At 38.4% G+C, this 17,142-nt stretch overlaps 2 protein-coding genes and 2 long non-coding RNA genes across 23 annotated transcripts in view; 2 read left to right on the top strand and 2 right to left on the bottom strand.

The window, feature by feature from the left end:
* Patronin (calmodulin-regulated spectrin-associated protein patronin) overlaps positions 1-11,055 on the bottom strand; it is a 40,387-nt gene extending 29,332 nt beyond the window's left edge. For 10 of the 20 annotated variants that reach the window (XM_046611648.2, XM_046611653.2, XM_046611654.2 and 7 more), the window contains exons 1-2: positions 10,628-10,836; positions 9,789-10,146 (exon numbers count right to left, since the gene is read on the bottom strand). In XM_046611648.2, coding sequence (XP_046467604.1) covers positions 9,789-10,070 — 282 coding nt within the window. In that variant the 5' untranslated portion in view covers positions 10,071-10,146; positions 10,628-10,836. Of the gene's footprint in view, positions 1-6,636; positions 7,720-7,966; positions 8,078-9,788; positions 10,147-10,627; positions 10,837-10,934 lie in introns of those variants that run through there. The other 10 variants (XM_046611650.2, XM_046611651.2, XM_069133427.1 and 7 more) reach the window with 10 other exon arrangements.
* Positions 389-1,444, top strand: LOC124212017 (uncharacterized). The gene is made up of 3 exons (XR_006881561.1): positions 389-438; positions 516-1,234; positions 1,321-1,444. It is a non-coding gene; the product is annotated as an uncharacterized lncRNA (long non-coding RNA).
* Positions 11,056-11,120: 65 nt separating the features above from the next.
* On the top strand, positions 11,121-12,228 carry LOC124212016 (uncharacterized). Its single transcript, XR_006881560.2, has 2 exons — positions 11,121-11,637; positions 11,725-12,228. It is a non-coding gene; the product is annotated as an uncharacterized lncRNA (long non-coding RNA).
* Positions 11,664-15,574, bottom strand: LOC124212005 (carboxypeptidase B). Its single transcript, XM_046611678.2, has 6 exons — positions 15,252-15,574; positions 14,939-15,133; positions 13,304-13,437; positions 13,041-13,216; positions 12,721-12,952; positions 11,664-12,620 (listed from the first exon to the last, which is right to left on the bottom strand). Exons 1-6 carry the CDS (start codon positions 15,514-15,516, stop codon positions 12,255-12,257), a joined length of 1,368 nt encoding a protein of 455 aa, XP_046467634.1. The 5' UTR covers positions 15,517-15,574; the 3' UTR covers positions 11,664-12,254.
* Between the last annotated feature and the right edge of the window lie 1,568 nt (positions 15,575-17,142).

Here is a 17,142-nt window from a genome sequence, read left to right as displayed (position 1 = left end):
ATGATTGACAAAGGATGAAGATAAAAAAAAAAAAAAGAACGCAAGAAAGAAATCGCAACACTACGTTCCGCGAAAAGGAAACGCGAGCGAGCATTTCCCGCTCCTCGTCAAATGAGTATCACAACGTCAGCGGCGGCGCATTCTATAAAATAAGTCCATCCAAGTAAGGCGTAGGAAAAGAACTAACTAAGGCTCAGAATGAGAAGAATGATGATACAGCCCAACTTGACCCGGTGGTGGGTATGTGCCGAGTGTAAAATGGCCTCAAGTATGGGTTCAACTAGTGTGTAAGTACATCGTTTGCGGGGAAAGGAGGGTGGTGTAATCGTCAGCGAGGCAGGCAGGCAGACAGGCGGACTTACATACTGGACGCTAGTCTACCGGGTGGTGGTTGGGTTGTTGGCTGGTTCTTCGTGCACCAGGAACTCGCACTGTTTCGTATGTAGATCGTCGATCACGGTCTGTCGAGTTCTCTAAGTGTCTAACTAACTCGAGTTTATTCTTACCTCCTGCAGCACCTGCCATCCATGCAACAGCACAAGATATTACGCTGTTCCTCCTTCTCCACCTCCACCTCTTACTCTTCAATTTGTGATCATTCGCACGTTGCCGTCGAACCATTAACCGACCAACTTCAAGGCGCGTGCAGATTGTTGTGATTTTAAAACCCGACTAATTGGACTCGGAATGGGCAATTAAATAGCCGTTGCCAACTGACAGACATTGTAGCTTTACCACTCCGATTCATGAATAGTTATTCCGCATATTGTTAATCCCCACTGAATGCGGATTGTCCGGAGCAGTTTTGTACTCTGTCAAACAGTCCTGTCGAACGTACACGCGAGGCAACAGTAATAAGGGCTGAGAGAAAATTAGCGCATAATTGAACTAGCTAAGTGAACGGACGGACCTACCTAATTGACAATTAAACCTGCACCGGCTCGAGGGGGAAAAGAAGGAGGAGTGATATGTTGCGTCTATTGTCAGCCAGACTTTCGACATCGGCACAGCCGATGAAACTGCAATGTCCAGTTCACAATCGGAGATACACCGGATAGGTACGCACGTCTGTATGATCCCTGTCCTTTTTGTCAGGACGCCGAAGAACGGAGAAATGAATGAATCAATCAACGAGACGGAACACCGACGCCCTTTCGGTACCGAAGAAGCTTTGCGCCTTTTCGGAATAACGCATCTCGCAATCGGAGATGCATCACGCGTGCTTTTGCATGATGTATGGTAGTAAAGGCAGGGCGTAGTTGCCGCTTGTTATTGTCGTTGTTTTCTTGTGAAACTGAATGAAACTTAATTGATACGCAGGTGGCCTCATATGCAAATTATCATCAACGACATACCCAAAGTCGGCCTACTCAAAGCGAACCTGTCGAGGAGAGTTGATGAAGAGGAGGAGGTATAGAGAAAGAGAGTAACGGGCGTGTGTGAGTCGGTGAGTCTGCTGCAGGATTGGGGTAATGTTACTGATACGTCGTAGTCAAAAGAGAGAGAGAGAAAAAAATAGAGAGAGAGAGAGAGAGAGAGAGAGAGAGACTGTCGGTCGATCACCGCATATACGTAAACTTCAATCGATATCGCCTTGTTTAATTACACTTTTACTACATATATATTAATGAAGTTCGGTATTTTCGTCGTCAACCTCACCCTGTAAACTTTGGACGCTATCGGAGCAGTTTGAAAAACCCGTTGCAGTAAACTCATTGAATTCGTATATAACTTGGCGTTTTGATGATAATACTGAGCCCCAACTATCAAACTTCACTCCGTACACAACGGTATGCATGGATGGAAGAATTTAATCTTCGCGATCGGTAGGTATGTACAATATGTAATTCTCTTTATCGCGAGAGACATAACACAGATGTTCAGGAATAATTAAAGGAATTTGATCTGTACAGAGATGGAGTTTGTGAGGAAAAGTGGAAGAAAAAATATATGGGTCGCCTAATTACCCGCGAATACAGTTTTCAGGGTGTGTCTTGTGTATGAAAGTGACACGAACCACACCTCTGGCTCGGTGGGTCAATTCCGAAGGACTCAACTTGTGGAAATGAAAAAAGAACCGATACGTTATATCCTATATAACCATACGGAAAGGGTGAAACCTATTTTTACAATCATGAGAATACTTTGCACTCGCTTCTAGAGGAAGAATCATTCTTCACGTCTAGTTTTCATGCGTTAATAATTACAGGCATAGGTAGGTATGCCAAATTCTCGGGAAAACACACACGACGGGTATTGTACCCTCTTCAATTCTCCAGTCGCTAACTGGGTCAGACAGAATAATTATAATTATAAACCGAATTCTCGGCGAGCTAACTCGGCGCTCCATCGACTGTGCAAATAAAATTAATAATAAAATACAGAACTGCAAATTCGGGAGAGAAAACTTTTTAAAAATCCGGAATTTTGCATCTTACAGACTGGTGTAAAGGAGAAATTTGTGTAAAGAAGATATGAAAGTATCTATTTATTATATACTCTGATTATATAAATTATATGTGTAATATATAACAACTTGTCCGGAAGTCACGTCAGATTCCGCATTTTGTGCAAGGTCATCGGGATTTAAATTCTTATATCTGACTAATGATTGGATGATCGAGATTGGACCCGTTTCTTAGACGAAAAGTGATGCGAAGAAAATAATCATCATAATAGGAAAACTCGTGAAACGTAATTCTTAGCCATCAAAAGTGAAAATAATTATTGAAAAACGCACATCATCACTGTAGTTATTGCTCTTTAAAAAAAAAAAAAAGATTTCAACGATTCAACAAAGAGTTTAAAACTTTCACCCGTGTTTGTTTTTAAAGCACTGCAGGAGCCTTACATTACATCTTATACACGTTGCGTTGGTCAGTACATTAAAGAACCACGTGGTGGAACATTGACTTACGTGGTTATCTCGGATACTACTTTCAACGTGAGAAACGTTAGAAAAATTCAAATTTTTCAGAAGCTGTGCACATTCTCTTATTCCTCTCAGGTTTTCGTATTGTATGTTTAATCAAGACACGACGAGAACACGGAGACGGTGGATTTTTAAATAGAAGGGTAAAAGCGCTTTCTTTTCCCTAAAAACATAGACGAGAAGCTGTATACGATAAACTAGTATGCGTAGTATATTTCCCCATCCCGGAAGCAGCGGGGAAGAAATGCCTTCTCGCCCTGCGTTGCACTGCTGCAGTGGTGGACGAGGGGACGAGTCGTCTAATAATATACCTGAACAGCACTTGTATTAGGAAGTAAAACAGGCCACACACGAATGAATGAGTCTGCAAAGTGTCAAAAACGGACCATGGACCAAATCTTTACGCTCTGTCCGGAGAGACTCAGAATTCCAAATCTGTATTACGTAACATCGCGAGCTAAAAATTTTTTACTTCTCTCTCTCTCTCTCTTTTTTATGTCGTTCGTTACATTCATTTCCTATTCATCTCTAGTCGGGATCGTTTCTTCCTTTCGATAAAATAAAACGAAAATTTGGATTGATAAAAGATAAAAAAAAAAGAGAGAGAGAAAAAAAAGAAAAAGAAAATGGTTTGAAACCGATTAACGGCGAGACAAGTGTACCAAAATTTTGTATAAGTCATTCCTCACTCTGCTTTTACGGCAGCAGCGGCGGAAGCAGCAGCCACTGGTCATCGCACGAAATAGAATCAGCCCGGATTTCGAATGCCCCAAACGAGAGAGGAGAAGTGCTGGACCGCTTACTTGGGGCTTTAAATTCGTCGAATCCCGGCATTAATTTTTTTTCACCTCCGCGCCGCCCACGTTCTAATCGCGGAGTGAAATTCAAGTTTAGGTACAACACGCCGGTTAAACGGCCGAGACGGATATAAATTTTTTGCAAAGTTTTTCTATTTTGAGAAGTAATTTTTCCCATCTAAGGATATGCGATTGTACATCAAGATCGGAATGTGCGTGTAATAAGAGAAAAAATATTGCGCGGAATGATACCAAGAATTGGTAAGAAGAAAGATTTCGGAATAACTTTTCCTGCATCTTCGAATTGACGTAACTGAAGTTTATACGTTCCATTCGGCTTTTTATTCATTATACAACCACCGGCACCCACCACCCACACACACACCATCTACGTGGGCCGTTACCGCTGCTGCAGGGTATGATGTGTATTTTCATTGGGTACCTAACGCCAACTTCATCGTCGTCGTCGTCTTTCCCACGCACGTTCCTTTTATCACCGAAAAAGTGCGACGCAGACTAACACGCATTAATTAATTTCTGAAGATATTTTATTCGACATTTTAAACGTTTCGTTCGATTGCGATGCTGTAATATAATTTAACTTGACGACAGGACTGAAGGACGAAAGGAAAGCATGGAATTCGGTTTAGGTCGACATTGTGCCAAGTTAATGAAAATTCTACAAATTTTTTAAACTTTTATTTTAAAAACCTGTGTAAAATTTGTGAGTTTGTGTGACATCTATTCTTATGGGAAACTGTCAGGTTCAATGTAAAATCGGGATAGATTAAAAACAAAATAACTCCGGTTCTAAATTTTACACAGGTGTTTCAAATAAAGGTGAGACCGTTTTGCATAAATTTCATTGTCTTGGCACGATTTTGTCTTACACGCCGTTACGGTCCTTAAATATGATCTAAATAATATGAATGAGAATTTTTTTCTCATCGATTAGAAAGAAATGAAGATAAAATCGATTCTTACGTAAACCTTTCTGACCGACCGAAGAACGTTTTGTTTGGCTAACATGACCGAGAGACGAAGGAGAAAAAAAGCGAAACGACATTGTAATTTGTAACGAGTGTCCACACATCGAAAGCAGTCCATTGTATGTTAATTCAAGGCAGACCGATCTGCTCGGGACAAATAAATACAGGCTGTAGGAGGAAGAAGGGCGAGCCCTCCTTCCTTCGGACAAAATTCGAGACTTCCTCGATTGCTGATGGTCGTCGCATATTTTATCGAGCGGAAATATATGGATGACTTGCTCATCGACTGTCTCAATCATAACTAAATACGTCCGACACGTGAATATGTATCGTACCTATTTTATTTCCCAAGATAATTCTACTTCTAAGTTTGATCCCTTTTCGCAGTTTATTTTTTTATTTCTCTTTTCAAGGATTCGGATCATTTATAACGGGTATATCGAGCCGAGTCGATATTCATCATCGGGTTTTAATCTCTCCCTTGTGATACATTCCCGATCGGTAGAAATGACGGAGTCACTAGTCAAATGAATGTTATCATTTCTGTGTATATCCGAGGGGTTGTAAAAAGCCTCTTAAGAATCTTATCGAAACGTCCATAAGCCATAGATAATCGTCGTCATCATGCCATAAAATAGTGTATGTTCAAGGTAAATATGCGAGAACTGATATCCGAGTGGAGAAGAGTATGAATATATGTATACCTCAAAAGTAAAATGCAAAGGTGTAACATAATGTCGGAGAAACTCTAAATATAAAATATTTGCTAAATTTCTAATCATGTTCTTCATAAAAAAAACAAGGCAGGGATTGTTATTTTCTCCTAATCTCACGTCTGGTTTGCAAATTACAACAACAGCAGTTGTCGGTTGTGCGTGATGAAAAAAAAAAAAAAGAAATCTCAATAATATTATCCTTACAAGACTTAATAGAAATGAGTAACCACGTGTACCTTGATGTTCTGTCAAAATCAGCTGTTTCTATTGAATCACGAGACCCAGAGTAGCGCGCACATGGTTTACCCATCAACCGGAAAACATGCGTCGTTATCGGTTGCTTTTTTTTCGTCATTATTATTTGTGATAAGGAGAAATACCGTGTATTAGACTTTGAGATTTCTTCTTTTTTTTTTTTATTGAAACAACTTTGTCCATTCATACATCCAACTATTTTCGATGAATTATAAGTAGGTACGTGAAACAGAATTAATACCATCATTGCTGTTACAGAGACCCGAATAATCGATTTCAGTTTTCAATTCATTGCTAATGTAAAAAAAAAAGTTTGCTTCGATCCGCCAAATAATTGCACGCGTAAGTTACCAGTGAACATCAAACGCGGTAGACCATAAATAAAAAAACACGTTTATTTTTAATAATAATCATAATAATAATGAAAATGGTAATGGTAATGAAATGGTTAGTATAAATGAAAGGAGACGGTGAGACGGTGTGTCGCACGCCTACACACGACACCAAGCATATTTTTCTCCGTAGCCTAAGGGGTCAGGGCGTGGAGAGAGCAGAAGAAAAGGGGGATCGTCTGCTGGGTGCGCACACTACGAGAAGAAGAGGTGTATGTGCTCGAAGAAAGACGACATAGACATGCAGTACGCCGGAAGTGAGGTACAGTTAGGTACTATAACAACATGTCCATAGATCAGAGTGTAGGCCGATATCTCTTTTGAAATGAAAGTGTACAGTATGTGGGTACGTGATGTCTACTGGCGATCTAACAAACCGGCAATGCTTATATATATATATGTATGTATGTATGTCTGAAAGATAATCGTAAAAATATCGACGGACGGATGGACGAAAGCTCCGATTGTAACAGAGATGAAGAACGAAGGATGATGAAAAATTGAAGAGAATAACAGAGAGGAATAATGAAGTGGTAATATCTCACGATAACTCACGTAAGCTGTTGTGATACTGGTACCCCTGATCATATCCCTCATTTCCGCGTCAATTTGGGTATTATTGACTGCTATTCCATGCACAGTAACCGGCGACGAAGGCATTGTCATTGTCATCACTTCACTAACCATCTCTCTAAAGAATCATCTATAGAGAAGTGCAGCGGTGATCGAAAGATTTGTTTTTTCCTCCTTCGGACAACAGCTAATTTATTTTTATCACCACCACCACCACCGACACGTAGTAAAAATTTATATATACGTATACAGTAGTATTACCGAAAAAAAAAAACTGTTTGAAGGTATGGCATGCAGCTGTTGTTAAGTTTTTTTTTTTTTTTTTTTTTTTCAATTCGGTTCCGATTCCGAAAAGGCAAGTCGGTAGTTGTACTTCGTGTGCAGTTAAGGATCACGGCTCACTTAAACTACTATGTAGTTATTACCATCCGGTATTCATTGAGCGCTTAGGGCGAGGTGAGGAGACCTGATGCCATGGCAATTTCCATGATGGGAAGAAGACAAACACTGAGAGAAAACAGTGTGCTTCTTTATCAGCTTTCACTTGAGAGTTCTCATGGGGCTCAGTGCAGCCTCACCGTCGCCATAATCGTGAAATTTTCGAACCACAACCGACTCACTATTTTCAGGATGAAACTTGATACACTCATTTTTTTTAAATTCCTCAGCGATTGGTTCACGTTTTTGGAGGCCACTTTTCTCCTTTTTCCCCTCGCGTCATTTTCTTCTGTCCCGTTCTTGAACTGTTATTTAATATGTATAAATCTCTGAGGAATTTCAATATTTATTGTTAGAATCGCGGTTATTTCATTCGTCATTCAATTCGAATTCAACTATGAAGAAAGCACACCCGTTTAAATCAATACCTCAAATGTCAACCTACAAAACTCGTCGGCACCTAATACTGCTAATTGCATTATAAAACATCGTGAAATGAAAAGTAGATTAGTTGGCAAGATTCAAGATAAACACCAGATACTCCTTATCTTGCATATTTCGTAAATGAAAGAAAATGCAATGCCGAGTATGAGTAAAACCAACGAATGTTTTACAAACAATTAAAATATCAATCAAAAGTTAATATAATAAAGAGAAAAAAAAGAATGAACGCCAATAAATTTTTGTAGGTCTGATCAAGGTATTGGATGAATGACTTGGTTTATAATTCACAGTCTGCTATGAATCAATAATTTCGTGTTTTAATTTCTTAATATGTGGGAAAACGACGAATCCAAGGAATCACTTGTGTCAGATTAATTAATATTTCTGAAACTCATTGATGTTTCCACCTGAACACAGCCAACTGTCTTACCACTGAGAAAAAGAAGCGCATTTAATTATTGCGCTGAACCTCCTTTTCACGTTGTTAACTAATCGACTACCCAATACTAACTAAGGACTAAAGCAGAACCACCAGCCTGTTATTCCATGAGTCAGCTGACTGCAAAGAGTGCTGGTGCTGTCTGCTCTCTGACTTTCAATTAGCATAGGACCTCCATTGTGACAGACGCGTGGGTAAGATTCCGATTTCTCACTCAGTGGCTACCTCAGGTGGTTTGAATTGTCACTAAGTAATTTGAACTTTGCGTCCCCGAGAAATAATAGCAGCAATTTTAACATAGCTTGAAATCTTGATGCAAGTTTCAATAACCTAGTTGCATAATATGTAAGCAATGCTTAATGAATATCTTTAGTCAAAAGTAAAGATGTAACACGAGGAGAGAAAGGAATCGAAATGTTTCTGTTGCTTTTTTATTCACACGTTTCGACAACTTGGTATTAAATTACGATATTGAGATACGAAAAGTAACCAGTTAAGAGAGGATAAGAGAGTTATAACAAGTGAGTATTAATATCGTTTCCCTGCTTTCATCGTCATCTGGAGTTTTAACATAATAAAATACCAGTTGTGGTCGTAAGATTTGAATAAAAGGCAACTCACTTATAATATTCCTTGTGGTATGTGATCGATGGAATGGAAGGGAGTGAAAGAAAGAGAGAGAATAGTGGTCATGGAAAAACGATTCTAAATATAGTGTTAAGGTGACCGATCCATTGAGTTTTTTATAGATTATAGTTGTAAAACTTGTGCTTACTCCTTTTTAGACACCCCTATAAGTGACTCGGCTAAACTACATCTTGAAATAAGTTAGGGCACTGACCCTGGGTACGCAGAGACCCAAAATGCATTAAGTTTGAACAAATTTCTGTTAATTATTAATACTGTAAACGCTCTTACAAATGCGCGTAGAAAAAAGTCAGAAAACATTTATTCAAAATTTGTTCAAAATATCAGACCTAATAGAAAAAGAACAACTGAGAAAAAGGCTTTTGATTTTTAAAGATTCAGACAATAGCAAGATATGTTTAATAGTTTTCCAGGTTTGTAATAATGCGATGAAAAGAAAATCAGATTAAATTTCAGGTCAGTAATAAAACGTTCAAGACTACTTTGAAAAAATATATCAACTGAGCTTTCATCAAGCACTGAGAAATATGAGTGAATATGGAAGAAATATAATTTAGCGTTTGTATTATACTAGAAGGGTCAAAATAGTTTCAAAACAAAATAATTATAAAACCAAGATTTGAGATAATAGAAAGAAATATTAAATACCATACCATTTTGCATGAAAATCAGTCATTCGTGAAGAAGTACAGAAGTCAATTAAGTGTATCATTTTTTCACAGTTGAGTTGGTTAAGCAATAATAAATTATAGCTTGTTTTATATGTAAATAAAGTCTCTCGAATCCAGCAGAAACAGATTTTAAATAAGATTGATACACGACTTAATGATGCGCAAGTTTTCTACTCACAGCTTGTAATAATCTTACACATGGTATATTGTTTATTTCTTTAAATCATGTATTATAAAGCTTCAAAAATAAACATCTTGGGTGGATTCAAAAAGAAAATTAAAGTACATGCAAAATGAGCTACATCAATAATTAAGATTAATAAAAGTATATTTCTTTGACATTTCAACAATTGTAGCGAAAATGAGCTAGTTAATTTTATTAATAATTTATTTTCTTCACTGAAAATTTATCGTTAGTGCGCTATGTTTTATGTCGATTAGACACCGTTTTAACCGGGAACCTGTATCTGCTTAATTCTATGATTTAAACTTACCAAACGAGTCTCAGATGTGTCTGAAGCATGTTCCGAGTCTCCGGTTGCATGTCTTTGCTCTCCACTAATTCCACCGCTGCCTTTACGCCGATCTTCTCCAATGTTACGATCCATTGTGTCGAAAACATCTACGGATATATCAGCCACTGGCACACTAGCACTAGCACTAGCACTAGCAGCGCACTCAGATTTTGAACCTGATTTAACCGACAGGGTATCTTCTTCAAATGACAACGATTTGTTGTTCGCTGGGGTGAACAGACGCGAAATGGCATTCCACATCCAGTTAACACTGCATTCCAAACGGGAAATATAACAAACGCAAAAATAAACTAGTCCCAATTTTTCTTATCATATCCTGGGAGAGAAATCAAAATTCAAATCGAAAATAATAATAATAATAATAATAATAAATAAATAAGTGAGGGGAAAATATTGTGTAGAGTGCAATATTCCAAAACTTTTCTGCTCTTGATAAACAAATTCGATTTGAACGACAGGGTTCGGAGATGTATTTTTTTTTTTTCGTCTTTCAGTTGGTATGTTTTGATTTCTTATGACAGTATTCCTCCACTAGGTTCTTAATTAGAAAATTACGAAAACTTAGAGCACACACATATCATTCTGCTTCAAAGAGACGCCGTTCAACGTGAATGATAATGGCAAAATGAGAATTCTCAAACCCTGAGAATGAGTGACGTGTGTAAACGGATAGGTAGATCTACTTGGAGGGAAAGAATGATTCACCCTGTCGTTCATAGATTTTTCTCTTTTTCTTTTTGAAGCGGAATGAAAAGACACACGCATGAATATGAATATGAATGAATGCAGGTACGTACCTAAATAAACGTAACGATAAAAGAAGAGTTGAGAAGAAAGTGGGTGTGTGTGTATTTAAAAATAACGGATGAGGTTATTGAGTGACGATTGATAATAATTTGGGTTTTGAGAATACAAATGTGGATTAGGTGTGAAGAAATCGGTAAATTAGACAGCGACGTCGCACGACAAAGGACGGATGAGCACTTGGTAGTTATACGAGTGGTGTTTAATTGACAGCCAGAGGATAGATCCACACTATCAAAGAACGGCCCGTGGTGCAGACATCGAGATGAAATATAGTGTGTCTCTATCTGATAAATTCACCAGCTTACGGATGAGAACACAGCACATGCACAGCACCGAATCACAGTTTGCTAACGAGGGTTTGGTCATCCAAATCACAATTGTCCGGGTTCACGTTTACACTTCTAATCGAAACGTCAAGTTACCTAACGCGAACAACAACCATTTTGCGAAATATATCCAAGCCTACTGCACGTTTGCCAATCGCCGTAAATGAATACCTCCATTTTGACTACTTGCGAGTGTTGCGAGAACCGTCACTCGAATACGGGATCGAAATCCATGGACGTATCGAAGTGCCGTGAGTTGTACACGGATTTGTGTAGGCACTAGCGCCATCTAGGCTGTACTCCGATAACCTGGCTACGAAAACATCCGACAAACAAGCGCGAAATACACTTTCAAATTTGCTTGTTTCCTCAAAATCTTCGACCGCGGCGGAGCGTGAGGACCGCAGGCGCTAAACTGGACCGCCATTTTCAAATGCACCGGCAGCACTGATTAAGGAATGTTCACAATTAATCTCTAGCTAAAACGTGTTGAATATTCTGATGAAACTTAAGTTGTTATTCGCTTGGTAGTCATCAAGAATTTAGAAATAGACGGATCAAGCGTACTTCTCGGTGACTGGACGGCAAGTGATGCGAGCGACGTGATCATAGAAATTATTGGTGTCGCCCATCTTACGTTGTGGGATGACGTTTGAACATTCTTCAGTTAACAGGTTGGACATTGTTTAACTCAAAGGGCTAACCATAGTCATATTATTCTGAGTTTTTGAATAATTGATATAATATGTTTATGTTTTTAGCGATGATAAATGGCGCCAATTAGTTGATGTCCTGCTAACAATTAGTCAACAACATTCCTACAGAACGGCTCAAAAACTGAAGGCCGTAATACATATTCCAAATATTTTTACTTAGAATTTAGAGCCTTTTTCATTGTGAATTAACGATAAATAGTAAGTAGGCATAATCATAACTGATCATAACTGTACTTGAGCATACGTAAGCTGATAATATAAATGATGTTCGAATACATCGTCACGTGTACATAATATTTTGCAGCATTTTATCAGAAGTCAAAAAAGTTTCAAAAATTGAAATACGTGCAAAAAAACGAATTGCTACTAGCTGGAAAATACTGTAGTAAATAATCGGTAAACAGACAACCGTAGCTGTGTCAGCATGGAAATTAAACAGTAATTTATGTTAATTGCAATCTTGATCGGTTGGTAATTATTATAAAGATGAATGTGTAGCTGGAGAATCATATAATTAAAAAACAAAGATAGCAATATGATGAAAAATGATATGCTGTTTAAATTAATTAAAGCAACTATGGATCTAGCTTGGCAGCTTTTGCAATCACTTGAACACCCGCCAATGCTTCCTTAGCAGTTGGAATTATATACTGAGCTGGCAGAATAAATCCATGCCTTCCCTGGTCCCTGAGCTCAATTGTGTATGGATATTTAATCTTGTGAATAGCTTTTGCCCAATCATCCGCTCCACCGGATGCAGGATATAAAAGGGAAGCACTGTTTCCAACTGTATAAACGCTGCCAGCACCACCTGCTGATTTCATAGCTGCCGCTGCCTGCTTTCCAACTCGTTCCAAATCAGCATAATCTGGCGGTACACGTTTGTCGTAGCCCCAAGGATATAAGATGTATTGGCCATAACTATGGAAGGTTAAATATGCCTGGAAAAAAAAAATATACAATTTCTAAATTGCTAATGTCGACAAAAATTGAATTTGATCTAGATTCCTAGAGTTATAAATAACACGTTTTATAATTTACCTTGAAATTGGCTGCACTTGTAGCAAAGAAAGACTCAATAGCCTTTGTTTCCGGTTCAGAAAATGGTCCAGTGCCAGCAAATATTTCTCGACAAGGTTGTTTACTGGCTCCCTGACCACCCCATCGATAACCAAAGTTCCTGTTTAGATCGGCACCAATGCAAACACCGCCTTTTTCTGGATTTGCTCTATTCTTGCGCCACAAACGATCACCTCTGAAGGTATACTCGTAACTGAACAAAAACAATTCGTACAGAATAATGTTTACACTTCTCTAAGTTTAAACTAAAAAATATTTTCAAACATCACTTCTCGCCTTACCCGTCAGGATTCACCACTGGCAGAATGTAGTAATCTTCTTCCAGCTCCTCGCTGTTTTCTACCAGGTAATTGATGATGTAAGTCACTGCTGCTGGCGATATCCATTCTCTGGCATGGATTCCTCCATCAATCCAAAGTGCGGGTGCTTTAGCATTTCCATTGCTGATTCTTAACACCTACGACCATTCACATACGAGGAATAATCAATCTCAACTTTTCTATCGCTCGAAATTTCCACAAATAGAAAATAACCAGGGTCTCACCTTCAGTGGTCGACCTTCAACCGAGTTTCCTATAGTCATAACGGAGCACAGATCAGGAAAGGTCTGAGCTAAATAATCAAGGTACCCTGTGATGTCATCCAGCCGATGATAGCTGGACCACTCCATTCGGTGCCCTAAGAAGAACCTCTTTACTATTAGGCTTGAGGCCCAGTAGTCGATAGTGCAGTCTGTGTTATCGTACATCTCACGAATTTACGCAGAGTAATGACTTTGAACAGGCGGTATATTTTAGAACGCGTTTGACAGTTTGGAATACTCTATGAATGTTGTCAAACGTTTCAAAATATCGTCAACAAATATTTTCTCTGACCGCTTCAATCTTCAAAAACACTTTGCAGCATTGTAAACTCGTGAGAATGGTCATGCCCATAAGTGGTCAAGCTCACCCCTATAGCGCCATAAGCTGCTATCACTACTAGCTACAGGATAACGAGGAAAAGGATATGGAGATGGATATCTAGGAGCTTGCAACCGCACCCGCACCTGTTCCCCGGTCCCTGGCTTCCTGGCTTTTGTACCCTGCCACCAAGCATGTCGTGCTAAAAAATGACTATGAAATTCAGGTGATTACGAGCGCAGTGCAGACTTTCAGAAACCAGAAATGTGTTGGGAGATGCGCGTAAACGAGATTCGCATAAGTTTTATTAGAAATTTTTATGATGTATATCTGATATAGAAGCTTCCAGAGCTCTTGTAATCCTTTTAGAGGAAGATTTATTGGTACAGATGACTATGTTTTTGTTCATAGTATAAAATTCTCAGAATATAACAAATTCAAGTCATTCATTACAGTTCGCGTCACGTGGGTAATAATTATAGAAGTATTGCACGTACGGAAAGTAATGCGCTAGTTCATATCAACCAGCAGGGGCCGTGCGGTTTGAAACTCATGTGAACTGTATGTTAATTAGTTATTGCCATCATAAATATAAGGATCCAGGTCACCAGGTTAAAACTTTTGAATCGTAAATCCTACAGATAGAATCACGTTCTAATTCTTTGACGATTGTTTCTCTAATTCACAAAGAGAAGAAATAAATACTCCCCGCATTTTACTATTGACATTTTTCCAGATTTTTCGGCACAGTTCGTACGACATTGATCGTTAATTTTATGTAACCGTTTGTAGAAGTTTTACGTCGAGTTTTACACAGTTCTCCGTGGTTTGACCGTTAATTTGAATTCACTTGTTGAAAAATAATGAATCGGGATTCAAGAAAAAGAGAAATTAAAAAAGGTAGGTATGTTAAGAAACCAAATTCAGTCCCATCGTTTCGCAATTATTCAACAGTGAAAGATAAGCAGAATAGAATAATATGTATCAATCTACAATTTTTTTAAATTCACAAGAAATGACATGCACGTGCGGAATTTCATGTTGATGCTCCTAAACCCTCAAAATAAATAAACGGATGCATTTGGCAATTGGCGCCGGAACAGACGCATAATGAAACTTTCTGCAGGGTATCTAAATTAACTAGAATTGGAAGATACGAGATTGGCGATAACATAAAACGTTCGGTCAGAGCAATTAGATTAGCAGTTATTCAACTCCTCACAAATTAGTATGCAATTTATAGGTATGTTCTACGAAAATAGCAATTGAATGTGAACCTTTCCGGCCTTCGAGTTCCTCCATTGATTCTAAGGATGGAAGTGGGTTTTCCTTATCTATCGCTTGTTGCAGATCCGGAATAATAACATCGTAATTGACGCTTCGCTCTCTCAGGAACCGCGTTACCCGCGGGATATCATCAGGACGTACCATAACGTCGACTGCAGTAGCATTTCCTGCCCATCTCGTCAGATCTGTGCGTATTATACAGACAAATAATCATAATACATGAATCCTAGTGGTAAGATTGTCCTCCTTAAAAGATACGCAGTTTTCTCATCATATTTTCAGTGTGCAGTAGACTTGACGTACCTCCTGTGTCTTGAAGATAGGATAAGTATTCAAACTGCTCCTCGGTAGCGGAAACCCTCCAGACTTGTGAACCCTCATAGGTAACGCGTTCTTCCGGTATTCCTACGGTTCGCAATACTACCCCGTCCGAGGGTGCATCGGAAGGCGATTTTATCACAGCTGAAGAAACACTTTGAAGAGCGATTAATGCAAGGAGATAGAACCCGCAGATCCACCTTGGTGATCCCCGCGAAATTGGAGTCGATGACACTATCTGCCGGTGCATTGTCCTCAACTGGCCTGACCGCTACTTGGCTCACCTCTTATATACATACTTAACCGTCTATAAAGAACTCGAAAACTCCGCGACGCCCTCGGAAACCGCATTGGACCGGGTAACGTAACGGTACTCGGACAGTCTGCATAACTCCAGCTCACGATCGGTGAACCTTCCAGTTTTCACGTACATTGACAGAGAAATAAAAAAATTGAAATTAAAACAGGGTGGTATTGATGAAATTCATGCTAAAGTAATCAAAAACCTGTCTTCCCATATCGCTGAACCGCTGAAACATGTAATTAATGATGCATTAAAAAATGCTGTGATAATACTTATGTATAAGAGAGGTAATAAACACTTATTGCTAGTGACAAACTATAGTTCAATATACCTGATTTTCAATATTGCTAAAATAATTGAAATAATTATCTACAACAGGATTTTTAACGTTTTAAATAATTATAAAATCTTATCAAAAAAGTAATTTGGCTTCGTTAAAAATTGTGGAACAACTGATGCACTTGACAAGATCACCAATTTGATACTAGAAAAAATAGATAATTTTCCGACAGCTATAACTTTTTTTGACCTTGCCAAAGTATTTGACACATTAGATCACAAAATTCTTCTGCATAAAATAAACACCTATGGAATCAGAAGTGTTGCTCATAAGCTTTTTATCAGCTATCTTAGTAATGGCTGCAACGAGTTAAAACTAATGATATAGTAACTTATTACCATACTAGAGTGGCTAAAGGTACAATACTTGGACATTTGTGGGTTAATTATATGATAGTGATCTTCTTGATACTATGCCCGATGATATTGTTTTTTCTTATACTGATGATACTGTCATAATATCGTATGATACAACTTGGACAGGTGTAGAATCAAAAATCAGCGCCGGATCTGGGATGTTTCCATGTGTGAGGGAGGGGGGGGGGGGGCATGACCTATGACTGCCGCCCTCTACCACTGACTTAATCTAATTATCTACTCAATTTCCTTTTTTAAGTTCTGGAAATTCATTCGGGCATTTCAGAAAAGTAGGTGTTGCAATAATAGTACTGGGAGTGTGGCGGCGTGACGTAATGTTTCGTCATAGTGCCCTATGCTCCGACTTGGCGCTGTTTGAACAAGTTCCAAATGTACGAGTATATTATGTTTTCTCTGATTGATTATTTTACGAACTACAAACATCATGGTATTCATTTTTCTATGTATTATATGAGATATAGTTGATTGAATATTCTGAGATATTTCATGTAACGTAGATGGCACGGTAAAAAATGTTCAGGTGACAAAGGTTTGAATGAGAAATACAAATGAAAAATAGCGAAAATATCTGTTGCAAAATGATTTGTATATTGCGAATGAAGAAAATTGAAGTACTCGCTGAAAATCTATTTCTGTAATTCTTTAGTGAATTATGTCTTTAAGCCTCGGAGAATACTCAGGGTCTATCAGACTCTGTTCTCAAGTTTACATGTTATCAAGATTTTACACAAATTTTTTCGAATTTTTACCCAAAATATGAAAAATTTGTAAAATGAGGTCTCCTAGATCCAGAGTATACTCAGTGATAGAAAAAATAGGTGTGTACTCCGAAGGTTAATGGATAGAAGTGATTCA

The sequence above is a fragment of the Neodiprion pinetum genome, chromosome 2 (assembly GCF_021155775.2).
Source record: "Neodiprion pinetum isolate iyNeoPine1 chromosome 2, iyNeoPine1.2, whole genome shotgun sequence".
Lineage (NCBI taxonomy): Eukaryota > Metazoa > Arthropoda > Insecta > Hymenoptera > Diprionidae > Neodiprion > Neodiprion pinetum.
This window is presented reverse-complemented; position numbering and strand designations above follow the sequence as displayed.